This window comes from Pseudopipra pipra, chromosome 27 (genome assembly GCF_036250125.1).
Source record: "Pseudopipra pipra isolate bDixPip1 chromosome 27, bDixPip1.hap1, whole genome shotgun sequence".
Lineage (NCBI taxonomy): Eukaryota > Metazoa > Chordata > Aves > Passeriformes > Pipridae > Pseudopipra > Pseudopipra pipra.
Window position 1 is genome coordinate 4,429,272 of NC_087575.1, and position 15,787 is coordinate 4,445,058.

General features: G+C 63.1%; 1 protein-coding gene across 1 annotated transcript; it reads left to right on the forward strand.

The window, feature by feature from the left end:
- Positions 1-1,265: 1,265 nt before the first annotated feature.
- Positions 1,266-7,835, forward strand: TMEM59L (transmembrane protein 59 like). The gene is made up of 8 exons (XM_064637575.1): positions 1,266-1,479; positions 3,168-3,273; positions 3,504-3,601; positions 4,869-5,015; positions 5,108-5,210; positions 5,514-5,625; positions 5,751-5,868; positions 6,089-7,835. Exons 1-8 carry the CDS (start codon positions 1,315-1,317, stop codon positions 6,245-6,247), a joined length of 1,008 nt encoding a protein of 335 aa, XP_064493645.1. The 5' UTR covers positions 1,266-1,314; the 3' UTR covers positions 6,248-7,835.
- The last annotated feature ends 7,952 nt before the right edge of the window (positions 7,836-15,787 follow it).

The window sequence follows — 15,787 nt, forward strand, 5'->3', positions numbered from 1 at the left end:
CCCCCGGGGCTGCTTTGGGGTGCTGCCATAAATAATGGGCAGGGCAGGGCAGGGGTGAGAGGGGGGCCCGGGGCCCAGGACGGGCCTTTGATGTCCTTTAAACCCTGGGGAATCGCAGCTGTAAATTTGGGGTGTCAGGGAGAGCCCGGTGCCCTGCTGGGGGGCCCTGCAGAGGGAGGGCGAGGTGGAGGGTGGCACAGCTGGCTGGGGACACAGCCCCTTGTCCCCTCCTGATGGGATGGTCCCTGTGTGGGCAGCCCTGTCCCTCTGGGTGCCACCAGTGCCAATGTGCCCCCCTGGTCCCCATGTCGACCCCCCAGTCTCCCTGCTCTCCCCAGTCCCTCTGTGCTGCTGGTGTCAGCATGGCCTCCAGTCCTGATGTGCCCCTCTGATCCCTGGGCATTCCCCTGGTCCCCCTGAACCCTCCTGCATCCCCTGGTGCCCAGGAATCCCCCAATCCCTGTGCATCCCCTGGTCCTTAGGCCTCCTCTCCTCCTGTATCCTGGGGTACCCCTGCATTCTCCGGTGCCTGAGCATCCCCTGTTGCCCAGGCATCCCTCTGTCCTCTTCCACCTCGAGGTACCTCACATCCCCCAGTGCCCGGGCATCCCCCCATCCTGCATCTTGGGGTATCCCACATCCTCCAGTGCCCGGGCATCCCCCCATCCTGCATCTCGGGGTATCCCACATCCTCCAGTGCCCGGGCATCCCCCTTTCCTGCATCCCAGAGTACCCCACATCCCTCAGTGCCCGGGCATCCCCCTGTCCTACATCCTGGGGTGCCCACATCCCCCAGTGCCTGGCATTCCCCCTTCCTGCATCCCAGGGCACCCCACACCCAGTGCCTGGCATTCCCCCCTCCTGCATCCCGGGGTACCCCCATCCCCCAGCGCTCGGGCATCCCCCTGTCCAACATCCCGAGGTGCCCACATCCCCCAGTGCCTGGCATTCCCCCCCTCCTGCTTCCCAGAGTACCCCACATCCCTCAGTGGCCGGGCATCCCCCTGTCCTACATCCCGGGGTGCCCACATCCCCCAGTGCCTGGCATTCCCCCCTCCTGCATCCCGGGGTACCCCCATCCCCCAGTGCCCGGGCATCCCCACGTCCTGCATCCCTGGGTACCCCCGCACCCCCCGCATCCTCCCGCCCCCCGCCGGTGCCGGTGGATCTGCGGCAGGGCTGCGGCGGCTCCCCCCGCCCCCGGCTCCCCCCGCCCGGCGCACGGCGCGTCACGGCGGGGCCGGCGGCGGCGGCGGCGGCGGCGGCGGTGGGTTCGCTCGGCTCCGCTCGGCTCCGCTCCGCTCCGCGCCCGCCATGGCGGCCCCGGCCCGCCGGCCCCGGGCCCTGCTCGCCCCCCTCGGCCTGGCCCTGCTCGCCGCCGCCGCCGTCGCCGCCACCGACCCCTTCTCGCCGCAGCTGGGGGACACCGGCGGCTGCCGCGGGCAGTGCGGCCGCAGCCTCCCGAGTCGGGCCGCCGCCGTGAGTCCGGGGCACCGGGGCACCGGGCCACCGGGGTACCAGGGGCGTGGGGAGCATCAGGAGCATCGGGGGTACCAGGAGCATCGGGACACCGGGGGGTACCGGGGGGTACCGGGGGCGTGGGGAGCATCAGGAGCATCGGGGGTACCAGGAGTATTGGGGCACTGGGGGGTACTGGGGGATACCGGGGGCGTGGGGAGCATCAGGAGCATCGGGGGTACCAGGAGTATCAGGACACTGGGGGGTACTGGGGGCGTGGGGAGCATCAGGAGCATCGGGAGTACCAGGAGTATCGGGGCACTGGGGGGCACCGGGGGGTACTGGGGGCGTGGGGAGCGTCAGGAGCACTGGGGGCACCAGGAGCATCGAGGCACCAGGGGGTACCGGGGGTGTGGGGAGCATCAGGAGCATCGGGGGCACCAGGAGCATCGGGACACTGGGGGGTACCAGGGGGTACCTGGGGTGTAGGGAGCATCAGGACCATCGGGGGTACCAGGAGTATCGGGACACCGGGGGGTACCGGGGGGTACCAGGGGCCACTGGGAGCATGGGGGCCATCAGTAGCGTCAGGGGTACCACGAGCATTAGGGGAGGTACCTGGAGCAACGGGGGTATTGGGGGGCACTGGGGGCATGGGGAGCCTCAGTAGCATGGGGGCACTGGGGGTACCGGGGTTACTGGGGGCTACTGGGAGCACGGGGAGCACCAATAGCATCAGGAGTACCAGGAGCATCGGGGGCACTGGGAGGTACCAGGAGCCGCGTGGGTACTGGGGTGCACAGGGGGCATGGGGAGCATCAGTGGTGTCATGGGAACCAGGAGCATCAGGGGCACTGGGAGCACTGGGGGTACCACGGTCGTGGTGGGTAGGGGGGCATGGGGGGCATCAATAGCATTGGGGGTACCCAGAGCATCAGGGGCACTGTGGGGGTGCCATAAGCACTAGGGGGGCCCAGGGGGTACTGGGGGGCACCATGGGCATGGGGATCATCAGTAGTACCTGGTACACTGGGGGTACCAGGAGTATTGGGGGCACCAGGAGAGGAGGGCACCGGGAGCATTGGGGGGGGGACTGGGAGTAGCAGAGGCAACAGGGGCACCAGGAGCAGTGGGGACACCCTGGACAGGCATCTGCCACACACTGGGTCACCTGGGAGCACTGGGAGTGCCAGGGGGGGCATGGGGGGGTCTCCCCCACCACAGCTTTGGGGTGCCCCCAGTGAGGGCACCCACCCTGGTTTGGGGGGCCTGCAGTGGTTTCACCCATCTCACCGGCTCCCCCTGAGCCTGCACACGCACAGTGACCCCCGTGTGTGCCCCCCATTTCCCCCCCAGCGTGTACCCCCCATGCACACCCCCCAGTGCAGCGCACCCCCCGCCCCTGCCACGGGGCCCAGCTGGTGCCAAGTGCCCCAAAAGAGACGGGGGGACCCTCGACGAGGACAAGGCCACGTACAAACCCACCCCGGGGTGCACTCGGGGGGGGGGGGGGGGCGCAGGGCAGCTCCCCCTCCCCCGGGGATGCCACCCCTTGGGTTTGGGGTGCCCTGGTCGCGGTCCTTGGGGTGGGCAGCGCTTCCCGGTGCCCCCCAGCCGGGCGCGGGGGGCCGTGCAGGGGGAGGGTCCGGCGCGGCCACCGGGCCGAGCTCGGTGCCAGCTCCACGCCGCCCTCCTCCTCCTCGCCGCAGGATGCTGTTCTCAACGCCTGTTACCGGGGCTGCCGGCTGTTCTCCATCTGTCACTTCGTGGATGCGAGCGCCGAGCTCAACACAACCCGGGCCGAGTGTGAAGCAGGTGAGGAGCCGGCGGCCGAGCGGCCCCTGCACCCCAAATGTCCCCCCCCGGGGGGATCCCCCACACCCCCCTGGCACCACCGCGACGCCCCCCACCCTCCCCGCATCGCCCTGTGCCCCTCGGTGAGTGGGGGCAGATGGACACCCCTTGGTGTGAAGGGGGGCCCTGGGGGTGGAGCACCCCCTAACCTGCCCCCCTGCACCCCCTAAGCTGCCCCCCTCTCCCCCCAGCGTGTGCCGAGGCCTACGGCAACGCCGAGGAGCAGTTTGGCTGCGTGACCGGGTGCCACAAGCAGCTGCCCGAGGTGGAGGGGAGCAGGAAGGAGAAGGTGAGGGGCCGGGGAGATGGGGAGACCCCGTCCTCCAGCAGGAGCTCAGCACAGTTCCTCCTCTCCCTGGGGATGGAGGCTGTGACATCCCACATGTGCATCCATCCATCCATCCATGCATTCATCCATCCACCCATCCCTCCATCCCTCTGTCATCCCTATCTCTCCAGCATCCATCCCTCCATCTCTCCAGCATCCATCTGTCCCCACATCCCTCCATCCATGTGGACTGGGGGCTCTGGATGTGCTGGGATGAGCCAAACCACCACTGGCCCAGCGTGTTGCTTTCATCCAAAGCATGAAGAGCAAATTAACTGGGCTGGACTGGGCTGGACTTGGCTTGGGCCAGGCAGGGTGATCCCAGTGAGTTCCCAGGGCGAGAGGACCTGACTGGGAACTGTGGCAGATTCCCCTAGTTTTGATTTGTTATCCTTCCCAGCAATTAGCACCACTTTCCCCTCCGACATTTAATTAATTCAGCTTTTGGCCAATTAATTAAATTAAACTTTGGCCCAAGGAAGAGGCTTTTGGCTTTGTGCACGTGCAGGCAAAGACGAATCTGTGCCGCGAAAAGCTGCGGCTCCTCCGAAAAACCACTTTGCAGCCTGTTTGTAAGACCTTCCCAGGGTCTGATCCCATTTCCCAGCCCCTCTCCAAGGCCAGGGATGAGCATCTGGGGGCAACTGGCTGCCGGGGAGGGCCCTCACCCCCTTCACCCACCCGAAGCATTTTTCCTCGGGTTCCCAGACGAGCCAGGCAAAGCAGATTTAGCATAATAATTAGATACAGAATCTGACCTATTTATTTCCTGTTTGCTGGTTTGACCGTGCAAGGGGCTGTCGGAAAATGTTGGGAGCCAGTGGCAGGGAGCAGCCAAGCGGATTCCAGCAGGGGATGCTTTAAAAATAACAAACCGCCGCGACGGCCAAGAATCCAGGGCACCGAGAGGCTGCCAGGAGAGCAACGCCCTCGGCACCGCGGCCGCTCCGCGCCCGTTTTCCACGGCACTGGTGGGAGCACAGCCTGGCTGAGGGCAATCCCACCCCAGGGGCACGGTCCTGGGGCTGGGTGATGACCCCAGGGACCACCCAGTGACCCTCCTGGGGTTGGACCCTAACATTCCCGTCTGTCCATCCCTGGGAGAAGCAGGATGAGGCCCGGATCTGAGTGCCCGGCTCGGCCCGGCTGTGCCCTCGGGGTGGGATGTTGTCCCACAGGGTGGGTAATGAGGGGACAGCGGTGACACAGTGTCCCTGCTCCTTTGCAGAGCCTGGAGCTGGAGGCACCCCCGTTTTCCCTGTTGGATTTGGTCTCCACCTTCTGCAACGACATCGTCAGCTCCGCCCAGAGCTTCATCTCCTCCACCTGGACCTTCTACCTGCAGGCGGACGACGGCAAAGTCGTGGTGTTCCAGGTGGGGGTGTCCCACGGGCCCTCTCCGGGGGTGCCAAGAGGGGTGGGGACCCCCTCGCTCACCTCCTTCTCCCTCTTTCCCTGCTGATCCAGTCCCAGCCAGAGATGGAGTACCCAGCACCCGAGGCACCGGAGATCCAGCCGGCACAGCCGGCACCGCCGGGATCCAGCCCTCGTGTCCCCCAGCCCCACACAGGTGCAGGGGGGGCCGGGCTGCTGGGGGTGGGGGGCCGGGAGCCTTGGAGCCCTCCTGGCTCCCATCCGAGCCCTCCAGAGCCAAACAAATTACCCGCTTCCCGGGTCTGATTCGCTTCCCACACCCCCACCCACGCAGGGACAGGGCTCGGCACTGGGGACCTGCTCCAGGAAGCTGCTGGGATCCTCTGTGCCCCCTCAGCTGGCAGAGGGTCCCCAGGGGGATGTGCTGGCAAGGGGATGGGGAGCGCTGGGGGTGTCCCCACATGGATGCCTGGGTTCAGCATCGCCTCTCCCCTCCCAGGCCCCTGGGCGAGGGGGGAGAAGCCCCCCGTGAAGGAGCCGAGGGGCAAAGCCAAGGCGCACCCCCCGGAGCCCCCGCAGCAGGAGCACGACTTCCTCGGCTGCATGTCCAAGTAAGTGGTCTGGGACCTGCTGGATGTGCTGGAGCAGATTCCCCCCAACCCCAACTCCCACCCCTGCCCGTGCCCTGCCATAAACTGGTCCCTTTTCTTTGGTGGGGGGTGGTGGGGTGCTACAGGCGCTCGGGCCTCCCTCGCTGGATCCTGGCTGCCTGCCTCTTCCTCTCCATCATGGTGATGCTGTGGCTGAGCTGTGCCAGCCTGGTGACTGCCCCCGAGCAGCACGTCAAGACCCAGGTATGGGGGGAGCACAGCCCGAGGGGGGGGTCCCCAACACCCACCAGGGCTGGGTGAGACGCTGCTGTGCAGGGTTGGTGGTGCCCAGCCCGTGTGGGGCTCTCTGTGTGTCTGTGCTGGGTGGGACATCCCCAGCCAGCCCCGTGGTGTTCCCTGATGGGGGTGAGGGGGTCCTGTCCCCTGCTCCGGGGCTGCACGGTCGCCTCTGCCTCTCTTCCAGCCTCTGAGCATCAATGGGGACAAGGAGTACCTGGAGGACCTGGGTGGCCCCGGCGCCTTCCCGCTGCCGCCCGTCATCGCCGTCACCCTGTGCCCCTCGCACGGGGAGGACGCGGGGCCGCTGCCCCTCAAAGTCGACCTGGACAAGACCATCCTGTAGCACTCTCATCCCTTCCCATCACCTCCCTGCCACCTCCCTGTCACCGTCCCCGTGGCATCATCCCTGATCCTGCTCCGCTGCCTCTCTGGCTGCCCCACATCCCGAGCTCTCAGAGGGGCATCTCTGGACCGGGGAACAGGATCCAGCTGGGTCCCGCTCTCCTCCCCAGGGATGGCCACTGTGCTCCAGGAGCCAGGCAGCTTTGCCTCCTCCACGGATGTGCCGTGCACTGGGATCCTGGTTTCCACCACTCCAGAGCCAAGAGAGGAGCTGCCAGAGCCGGGAGGCCGGAGGGAGCCCGTCCTCGGAGCAGGACGGTCTGTCTGCTCCCGCCCGGAGCCGCCGGGGCCCCGCAGCCCTCCGGGCATGGGTCCAGCGCTGGGCAGGAGGGAGCCGGCTGCCGTGGGGGATGGAGAGTGTCTGCAGCCTTCTGAGCTTTGGCTCGGCACATCCCCAGCCTCCCACCTTGGGCTGAGCCTCCAAGGCGCCGGCTCCGGCCCTGGGAACTCCCTTCCGCCGGCCGGAGCCGATTGCCTCGGGGAGCCGGAACGTGGCGAATGGATTTGGCGTTGGCAGCCGGACAGGGGAGCGGATCTCGCCGCCTCCGTGCCCACGCGAGGACCCAGCCGGCCCCTTCCCGGAGCTGTGGAGGGGCCCTGGGATGGCTCCTTCCCCTCCTTGCTCCGTGACGCCGTTGGGGCTCCGGCCCGGATGCCGACAGGTTGCTGGTGGGACCAGGAAGGGGGTGAGGTGGCATTTCCCCGGCTTCAAGCTTGGGCAGGAGGTGGGAGCTGCGGGGACGGCTCCATCCTGGGCTCAGCATCCTGTTGGGATGGCTCCTTCCTGGGCTCAGCATTCCTGCCTGGTGCTGGCAGCAGCTCAGCCTGTGGGACTGTGGCTGATGGCAGGACCTGGCAGCAGCCGGTCCCTGGGCACCCCGGCCAACAGGGACCCCCTCAGCTCACCTCTTGGCATGGAGGGGTCCCCTCCCTCCCGGTGCGAGCCGAGGCACCTCCCCATGTCCCCACCGTTCTCCATCACCCCACTTTGTGCATCGTTTCGTGGTTTGATTTGCACAGGCATGTGGTTCCTCGGCCCCCGGCGCCCCACGGGGACACCCCTGTGCCGGAGGGTGGCCCCGCCATCCCCCTGTCACTTAACACATCTGTACAGATTAACTTATTACCCCTGTCCCCCCTCAACCCTTGGGTTTTTGGGCTCTCTCTCCGTGTGCCAGCCGCTCCCTGGGGCTGGCATGGTGGGATGGGGGGCTCTCATCCCCATCCCCGCCCGTTTCGTGCTGCTCCGTGCCACTGTCACCCACACGACATATCTGGGTTTGGGGAGGTGGGTTGGGGGGAGCTGTGGGGGGGGGTCTCGTGTCCGTTTTGGGGGTACACTTTTCGTTGTCGCTTTTCGGCTCCGTGTGAAGCTCGGTGGAGTCTGTGACGTTCCGGCCACGGCAGAGCTCCCGGTCCCCAGGGCACAAAACTCCCGGGACAGGACGGCCGTGGAGCCCTCCCGGCTTCGCTTCCAAAGGGCAAACCCAGCCCTGAGCTGGGAGGGGGAATAAAAGGTTTGTACCAGACCTGGGTGAGTCGCTGGCCTCACGGGGTGTTGGTGGGAGGGCACCAGGCTGTTCCCAACCCACCATCCTGTCTGTGGAAAGTGAGCCGGGATGAAACCTCCAGCAAACTGGAGACAATTCCCTGCTGGGCTGTTTGGCGTGGTCATGGGGTGATGCTCCTCCCTGCTGCAGGACTGGGAGGCTCAAGTGGGAGAGGAGATGCTGTGGGAGCTGCTCCCAGCACCCCTGGGTGGGTGGGCTTGGTGGGTGCTGGGAAGGTGCAGGGTGGGCAGAGACTCATTCACCCCAACACATCCCCCTGTCAGCTGCGAGGAGGAGGAGGAGGAGGAGGAGGAGGCCGGGATGCTGCAGCAGGGAGGGCTGTAGGCACATGGAAAGGTCGGGGAATAAGGGATTTTCCCACTGAAAATCACCCCTCGACACCTGGACGCCCATTTCGAGGGGGTGGGACGTGTCCCCCCGTGGGTGTGCCCACCTTTCCCCCGCCGGCACGCGCTCGTCCTGGCACAGCAGCCGCCGAGCTCCTCCCTCCCGTGCCAGACCCGGCAGGAAGGCTCACGCAAGGGCTGCAGCCTCGGGTTTAGCACTTCGGGAGCTCAGCGGGGTCCCGTCCTCGGAGCCAGCAGCGGCGCGGGGCCCCCGAGGAGCCGGGGCTGGCCTTGGCCTCCGCTGCTTGTTTTCCCCGGGACGCAGAGCCAGGGACGTGGAGGTGCTGGGGATGGATGCCGGGGTGCTCCACATGAGTCACGGCCAAAGAAGGATCTCCAAAGGGATCCAAAAGGAATGCACAGAGCCTGGTGTGTTCCCTGCCAGCAGCCTCTGCTGCCGGAGCACGTTCTCTGCCTGGCCCGAAATTGGGGGTGAGATGTCACCCCCTCAGTGCTGGAGGGGAGTGTGGGCACAGTGCTGTGCTCACAGGACGGGCACAGGAGGGTGTTTTCCCTAAATGGAATGGAGAGGGATGGTGTTTCCAGCTCGCTGCCTGGGCGGGAGGATGCTCCGGGCGGCCTTGGCTGTGCAGGGTGGGTGTGGGAGGCAAGTGGGGGCCATGCCTGCACTTCCCAGCCACTAATGGGGTGTGGGGACTGCCACGGGGTCCTCAGCAGGCAGCTGGGTGCCTCGGGGTCCCAGGGTGGGCAGAGGGGGGTGTTGGGGGCTGTCAGGATAAGAGGGAAAGGCTAAGAGAGGGAGCCCAGCACTGAGCAGCTTTTGGGGCGGGCACAAACTGATGGCCCAGGGGCAGGAACTGCCAGGCCCAGGTCACTGAGTGCCCCTCAGACAGCATGTCAGGGGGTGTCTTTCTCCAGAATTTTCCACACATAGCCCAAGGCATCAGTGCTGAGCCCTATTACAGGCTGGCTGAGGGTGATGGCAGCAGTTTGCCCTCGACACCCCGCGGTGACGGAGCAGCAGTTTGGGCACAAGGAGGAGCAAGCAGGGGAAACTCAGGATGGTGCTGCCAGGGGCTGAGATCCCCAGCCCGGAGCTGTCTGCACCCCCCTGCCACGGGCTGGTGCAGAGGGAGGTGGAAAGACCCAAGATTGGTGCAGACAGCTGGCAAACCCTGCCCGCCGCGGGCAGCGGCTCCGGGTGGGTCCCCTCCTGGGATGGGAGCCGGGGCTGCAAACCGTGGACAAGCTCCTCGCCTTTAAACTGGAGTCAGATTCCTTGCTGCTGGCTCGGGGTGCAGGAAACTGTGCCCAGGAGCAGGTGAGGAGGGACCCCCCCTGGAACGAGAAGGAGACGCATGAAATCAGCTGGTTCCACTCCCCCCAGCAGGCAGCTGGGGGGGCTTTTCCAGCCGACGCCTTCTCCTTCTCGGTCCCTCTTTTATTTTTTCACGGGGGAAGCAAAATTCGTGGTGTGTGGCCCCACTGGCAGCGGGCAAAGCTGGGCTGTGGTGGAATCACCCCCTCCAGCCCATGCAGGGGCTCACCTCCCCATGCCCACAGTTGCCTGGGTGCATCCATGTGTCTGGTCACAGGGCAGAGGTCCATGAGTAATCACCGATGAGTTGCTGGGGGCTGTGGCAAGAAGTGACCTCAAAAAGCGTGGAAAAGCCATCAGTTTGCCCCTCACACTCCACACAGACCCCCGTGACCTCTCTCTCCCCTCTGGGCCATCACTTGGTCTCAGTGCCAGCAGCGGGTGCTGGGGGTTTGGGGGGGTCTCTCTGGGTCAACAGCCCTCCCAGCTGCTCTCAGTGGCTGTGCTGGGCTGTGCTGTTCTCCCCTCCAGAAAATACCACCTCCATTCTCCCCTCGGTTCCCCCCTCGCACATCCCAGCTGCCAGGAGCTGGCCTGGCTCCTCCAGGCTCTCACACTCCAGCAGAGGAGCCAGGCCAGGCAATGGATGTGTTTGCACATGGGTTTCCCTCCCCTCCTGCCGTCTGCTCCCACCGGAGCCGTTTGTCCCTGTTTCTCATCCCGTTCTCCCGTGCTTCAGGAGCACTTGCAGCTCCCTGTCCCGCTGCCAGGTGCCTGGAGCTCTGTGTTGTGTCCCTTTGGGATGTCTCTGCTTGGAAAAAGCACTGGGGTCCTTGGTCCGGGGATGTCACAGAGGGCAGAAAGCCCAGGACTGGGTCAGCAGTGAGGGGAAGGACTCCAAAAAGTCCTTGCCTTGTACATTTGTGTGCCAACCCCCATTTCCATCCTCTGTGACCGATTCAGAGGGGACATGGTGTTGGTTCACCTGGGGCTGCACCCACTGCTTCCCTTCACCCCTCCTCACTCACACTCCAGGCACTTTCTGGGGGACACAAAGTGGTTGGAGGGAGGTTTCTTATCCTTGTCTCGTGTTGGAGGAATGAGGGTCTTCCATGAGAATCCACAATCCGGGTGAAACAGCAGGTTTGAACTCTTGGACATGGTGGAAGAAGAGCCTGGGCCACTCTTTCAGCTGTGAAAGGATATTTTCTAGCAGCTCCAGCTGCCTCTCACTGCTCCTGCCAGCACATGGCTGGGATCTGGTGATCTCCTGACCACCCAGAGCTGCAAATTCAGCTTTAACCCCAGTGGAGCTGGGGTTAAATCTCCATTCAGGGATGGAGTGAGGATGAGGACGCAGGGTGGGGAGCTGGAAAGCACCTTCCCAACCCCTCCTGTGGGAGCTGAGCCCTCTCCTTTATAAATGCTCCTTCAAACTGTGCCGGACACCATCCCGGAGCCACCACAAAGCTCCCGTGGCCTTCAAAGATGGAACCCCCGCGGCGCTGTTGGAATCCAGCAGGGAAGCACCGTGCCAGGGATGACCACCTGGGAAAACACATCCATGGGCTCCCTCTCCCCGTCCTCCCTTCCGTGACCTACCCCGAAGAAGCGGAGCCGCGGGCGATTCAACAGCGGCAAACCCCAAACGAAAAACAATCTCCTGGCGCTAATGGGATTGGTTCTGTCCCTACCACGCACATTCCAGCCCGGCTCGAGGGACCGCCCGGGGCGGGGGAAAGAAGGGGAAGGGTAAGGAAGCCAAATTATTCCCCCGTCTTCAAATGTCAGGGTTCGGCGCGGTGCCGCGGCCGGGCCCGGCGCAGCTGCCGGGCCGTGGCGATGCCGTGCGGGAAGCGGAGCGCCCTCCCGGCAGCTGGCACGGAGCGCCTCCGAGCCCGCCAAGTGACATGGATTTTTCCATTCCCTGGGCTTCATTACTTCTTGGAAGGCGGGCCTCGCTCGCCGGGCCATGAGGGGCTTCGCTCCGCGCCGTGTTTATTCTCGCGGCCGTGTGTTCTCCTGCCAGGTGAGGAAGCGCAGCCAAGCTGGTCGGGGAAGGCTGGGCCGTGCGGCTGCGGTTTGGCTGCGCCGATGGGAACCGGGCCCTGCCGAGCACCTGCTCAGCCCCAGGCACTGGAGTTGTCCCTGGATTCACGGGGGTGACACGTGTGCCAGACACCGCAGCACGTGTGGGGGGATCTGCTGGACCAACGCCACCAGCTGACCCGGGATGTGGCTCCCGTCGGATCCACGCGGGAGTGGAAGGAGCTCAAGATTCATTAAAGAAGGTGTTGAGACTTCCCCCGGGCCACACCTCACGTGGCCTTGCTCTCTGCTCCCCGCTCACAGTGATTCCTGTGCTTCCCAGAGCAGGTGTGTGTGTTATCCATGCTGGATGAGACATGGATAAGATCCCCACCCCACTGCTCCACGGGGGTGGGAGCCCAGGCTGGCTCCACCCCAGCAGGGAAGGGATGCTGCTCACCAGGTGTGTTGCGCTGGAGATGAACAGGTTGGCTCTGAAATTGGGGACCTGCAGGGCTGGTCTGCACCCCGAGACAGTGGGAGCCTACAGAGCCCATCCTGGGGGGCTCAGGCACCCCCCACATCCCTGGGAGTTCCCCAGGGTTGGTGGAATTCTCTGCGGTGGCAACTGGCAGTGGTGGTGCCCGAGGGGGAAGGAGAGGGTGGCTCACCTTCACCAGAGACTGTTTCATCTCCAGGAGATAAAACACCTCCAAGCCTGCCCGTGGCCGTGGGGAGATGCAGGTGGGGTATCCCATGGGGCAGAATAAAAGGGAGGGAGAAGGGCCAGTTCCAGCCCTGGCACAGCAGCCACACCCCAGCCCGCGTGCCCGACCCCTCCCTGGGATCACGGGCTTGCCGGGATTACCCAGGGATTAGCAGAGAGCAGCCGAGCAGAAACCCAGAGGGAATAAAAGCAGCCAGGAGCTCTGGCACCGAGGAAGCCCACGGCACCCCCTGGACACACGTGGGGGGTGGGAGGTGGAGCCGGGATCATTCCCAGCGAGGGAGGTCACCACAGCCTCCTCCACAACCAGAGCAAACAAAGGAGCCCAGAGGATTTGTTGGGCTGGGGAAAGTCTAACAAGAATTAGAAAAAAAACCACCCAAACCCCTGGATGTGGCCAGCTCCGTGCCTCCTCCACCCAGCCCAAACCGTGTGGATGCTGGGGCTGGAATTCCCACTCCTGAGCAGGATGAGATGGAGAGGTCGGAGGGAAAGGCAGCGCTGCCAGCTCATGATTTTGTCATTAGTCTCCCAGTGCTGGCCGTGGATTTTAAAGCCCAGCTGTGGGAGCCGTGGGATACACAAGAGCTTGGCTTGCAGAGGAAGGTACATGGATAGACCTCATGTTTTGTAAGGGGAAAAAAAAATCAGTAAAAATATGACTCAAATACATCCCGATGGCGTAAAATGAAGATCAGAGAGAAGAAGAATGTAAATAGTTTGGAGTTTATTCCTTTTTTCTTTTTTTTTTAACCCAGTCCAGTTAGATCTGTGATTTTCCAGGCAGAGCACCGCTCTCCACAGTAGGAATTCCAGGACTGCCTGGATGCAGTGTGTGCACAGGATAAATATATTAAAGTTGTGTGAGTTGCTCAGACGCTGTGCTAACACTGGTCGTAAAATTCACCTTAGATATAAGGCAGGCTGCTTGGGGAAGGGGCTAAGTGCACTCAACAAATAATGAAGAGAAATAAAAATAAATATCAAATGGCCCATAAAATCAAACAATAATGGTAACTAAAAAGTTCCTGGATTTGCTGCCAGAGGTAAAATCCCATCAGCAGCATGAAATGAGAAGAAATACCCCCTCTTGGTTCCTTCTCCACATGACACAAGTCAGCACGCCTGGTCACCAGAGTAGTTTTGGAATACATCTTCCTTCCAGAGTCTTATAAATGCATTTTTCATGCTTTGAGAGACCTTCTGGGGTTCAATTTAACTGGGATCTGGGGAACATGTGAAAGGCATTTACGGCATCCAGCCCAGCCTGGCTTTTCCTGCAGGGGAAGCAGAGGTGTAACGTTCACAGCTCCCACCGCCGCCCCACCTGGGACAGAGAGGGCTGCAGCCCTTTGTGGAACAGAAATAGATGCACTTAAAATATCTGTATGGGCCTAAAAATAATAAAGGGAAAGCGTTTGTCTTAACTCTTTTAAAGATCAGGGTGTGCTGATCATATGGGGAGCAGCTGAGGGAGCTGGGGGGGCTCAGCCTGGAGAAAAGGAGGCTCAGGGGGAACCTTCTGGCTCTGCAACCCCCTGACAGGAGGGGGAAGCCTGGGAGGGATCGGGCTCTGCTCCCAGGGAACAACAGGACAAGAGGGAATGGCCTCAAGCTGTGCCAGGGGAGGTCCAGGTTGAAAATCAGGAGGAATTTTCCCATGGAAAGGGTGGTCAGGCACTGGAAGGGGCTGCCTGGGGAGGTTTGGAGTCCCCATCCCTGGAGGTGTCTAAGGAAGGACTGGACGTGGCCCTCAGTGCTCTGGGCTGGGGGACAAGGGGGGGATGGGGCACAGGGGGGACTCCATGGTCCTGGGAGGTCTTTTCCAACCTCAGTGATCCTGGGATTCTGTAAAGTGGCCACAGGAGGAAGGGGAAGGTGTTGTATGAAGCAGAGCCAGTGTCTGGGGAAGCAGGACAAGCGTGAGGTGTCGGTAAGGAGGGGCAGGAGCCCCCAAAAAACCAGCACAACCCACAGAGAGCTGGGTGGGAGCCCCGGTCACTCCTGCAGCTCCAAGTTGCAGAAGGGGACGGGGGTGAAACGCCAGAAAGGCGACGACTTGCACCATGAACGTCCATCCACGGCCTCCCCCACTCTCCCCGTGCTGACATGTCCTCCTCTGTGGAGGTCAGGTCTAAAACAACAAGGCCCCAAGGTCCTGGTCGGGGTCTCCGTGCGCTGCAGCAACACAAATAGCAAATTAATAAGCACTGCTTCCCTTTCTCCCCAAGGTTTTACGAGGCTTAATTAATGAATGTCTGTAAAATGCATTTGGGGCTGGGAATGAAATGTGCTGTGGAAATGCCAAATATTTTTAATGCTCCAGCAGATTTAGGTTTAAATAAGAAAAATACACAGCTTCTCCTCCGAAACAGATTGCTCTCCTTGAAGCGGAGAGCTCCAGAACATGAAGTTTTCATCAGGCAAGACTTGAAAGAGTGTTTTCACGGCTTTCCAAGTGCGTTTATTCTCATGTACAAACTCCCCCTTTCCCTTATACAGATGTGGACAGCGAGGCATGGGAAATCAAAGAAATCTACCCCCGGTCGTTGGCAGAGCCAGCGCTACGAATAATTTCCTGATTTCCACTGATGGCTGGAATGCCCTCTGGACCATCCGCTCCCTCCAGATGCTCTCCGGCTTTAAAAATTACACGGACCCCGCCACGCTCGGCCTCGGCTGCGGGGTCGTTTCTGGGGAGAGCTGGGAGGGCTCTGACAGCGACCATGTGTGGGGATGAGGGCGGCGAAGGCGGCTTTGGCACCGGGATGTGCAGCCGGAGCTGCGGCGACATGACTGCACCCTCTGGAGGGTACTGCTGCTCCTGCACAGAGACTGAAAAATATGGTCCATAACGGCCCAGACGGCCCGGCAGGAGGCTTTGTCCCCACAGCGTTGTCCCCACAGTCATGGATGGGCTGGTGGCACATAGGGTGGTCCCTGCAGGTGACACTTCTTGAGCCGCAGGTGACACCCCGAGGGAGAGCGTTAAGCTTTGCCGTGCAGGCTGCATGGGAGAACCACCGGATAATGGCCAGCTGGAAGGCACTGGTGGCCTGTGGGGTGGTGACAGACCCCTGGGACCCCTCAGCCGAGGGGCAGTGACAGCCCCAAGTCTCCTCAGCTGTGGGAAGGTGGCAGTCTCTGGGACCCCTCAGCTGAGGGATGGGGACAGACCCCCAAGGCCTCTCAGCCATGGAGGGGTGACAGACCCCAGGATTCTCTCAGCCACGGGGAGCTGACAGACCCCGCGTCCCTTCAGTCATGGGGAGGTGACAGATCCCCTCAGCCCTGGGGAGGTGACAGACCCTGGGTCCCCTCAGTCATGGAGGGGTGACAGATCCTGGGTCCCCTCAGCCATGGAGGGGTGACAGCCCTTGGGTCCCCTCAGCCATGGAGGGGTGACAGCCCCTGGTCCCCTCACTCATGGAGAGGTGACAGCCCCTGGTCCCCTCAGCCATGGGGTGGGAGGTGACAGATCTCTGGTCCC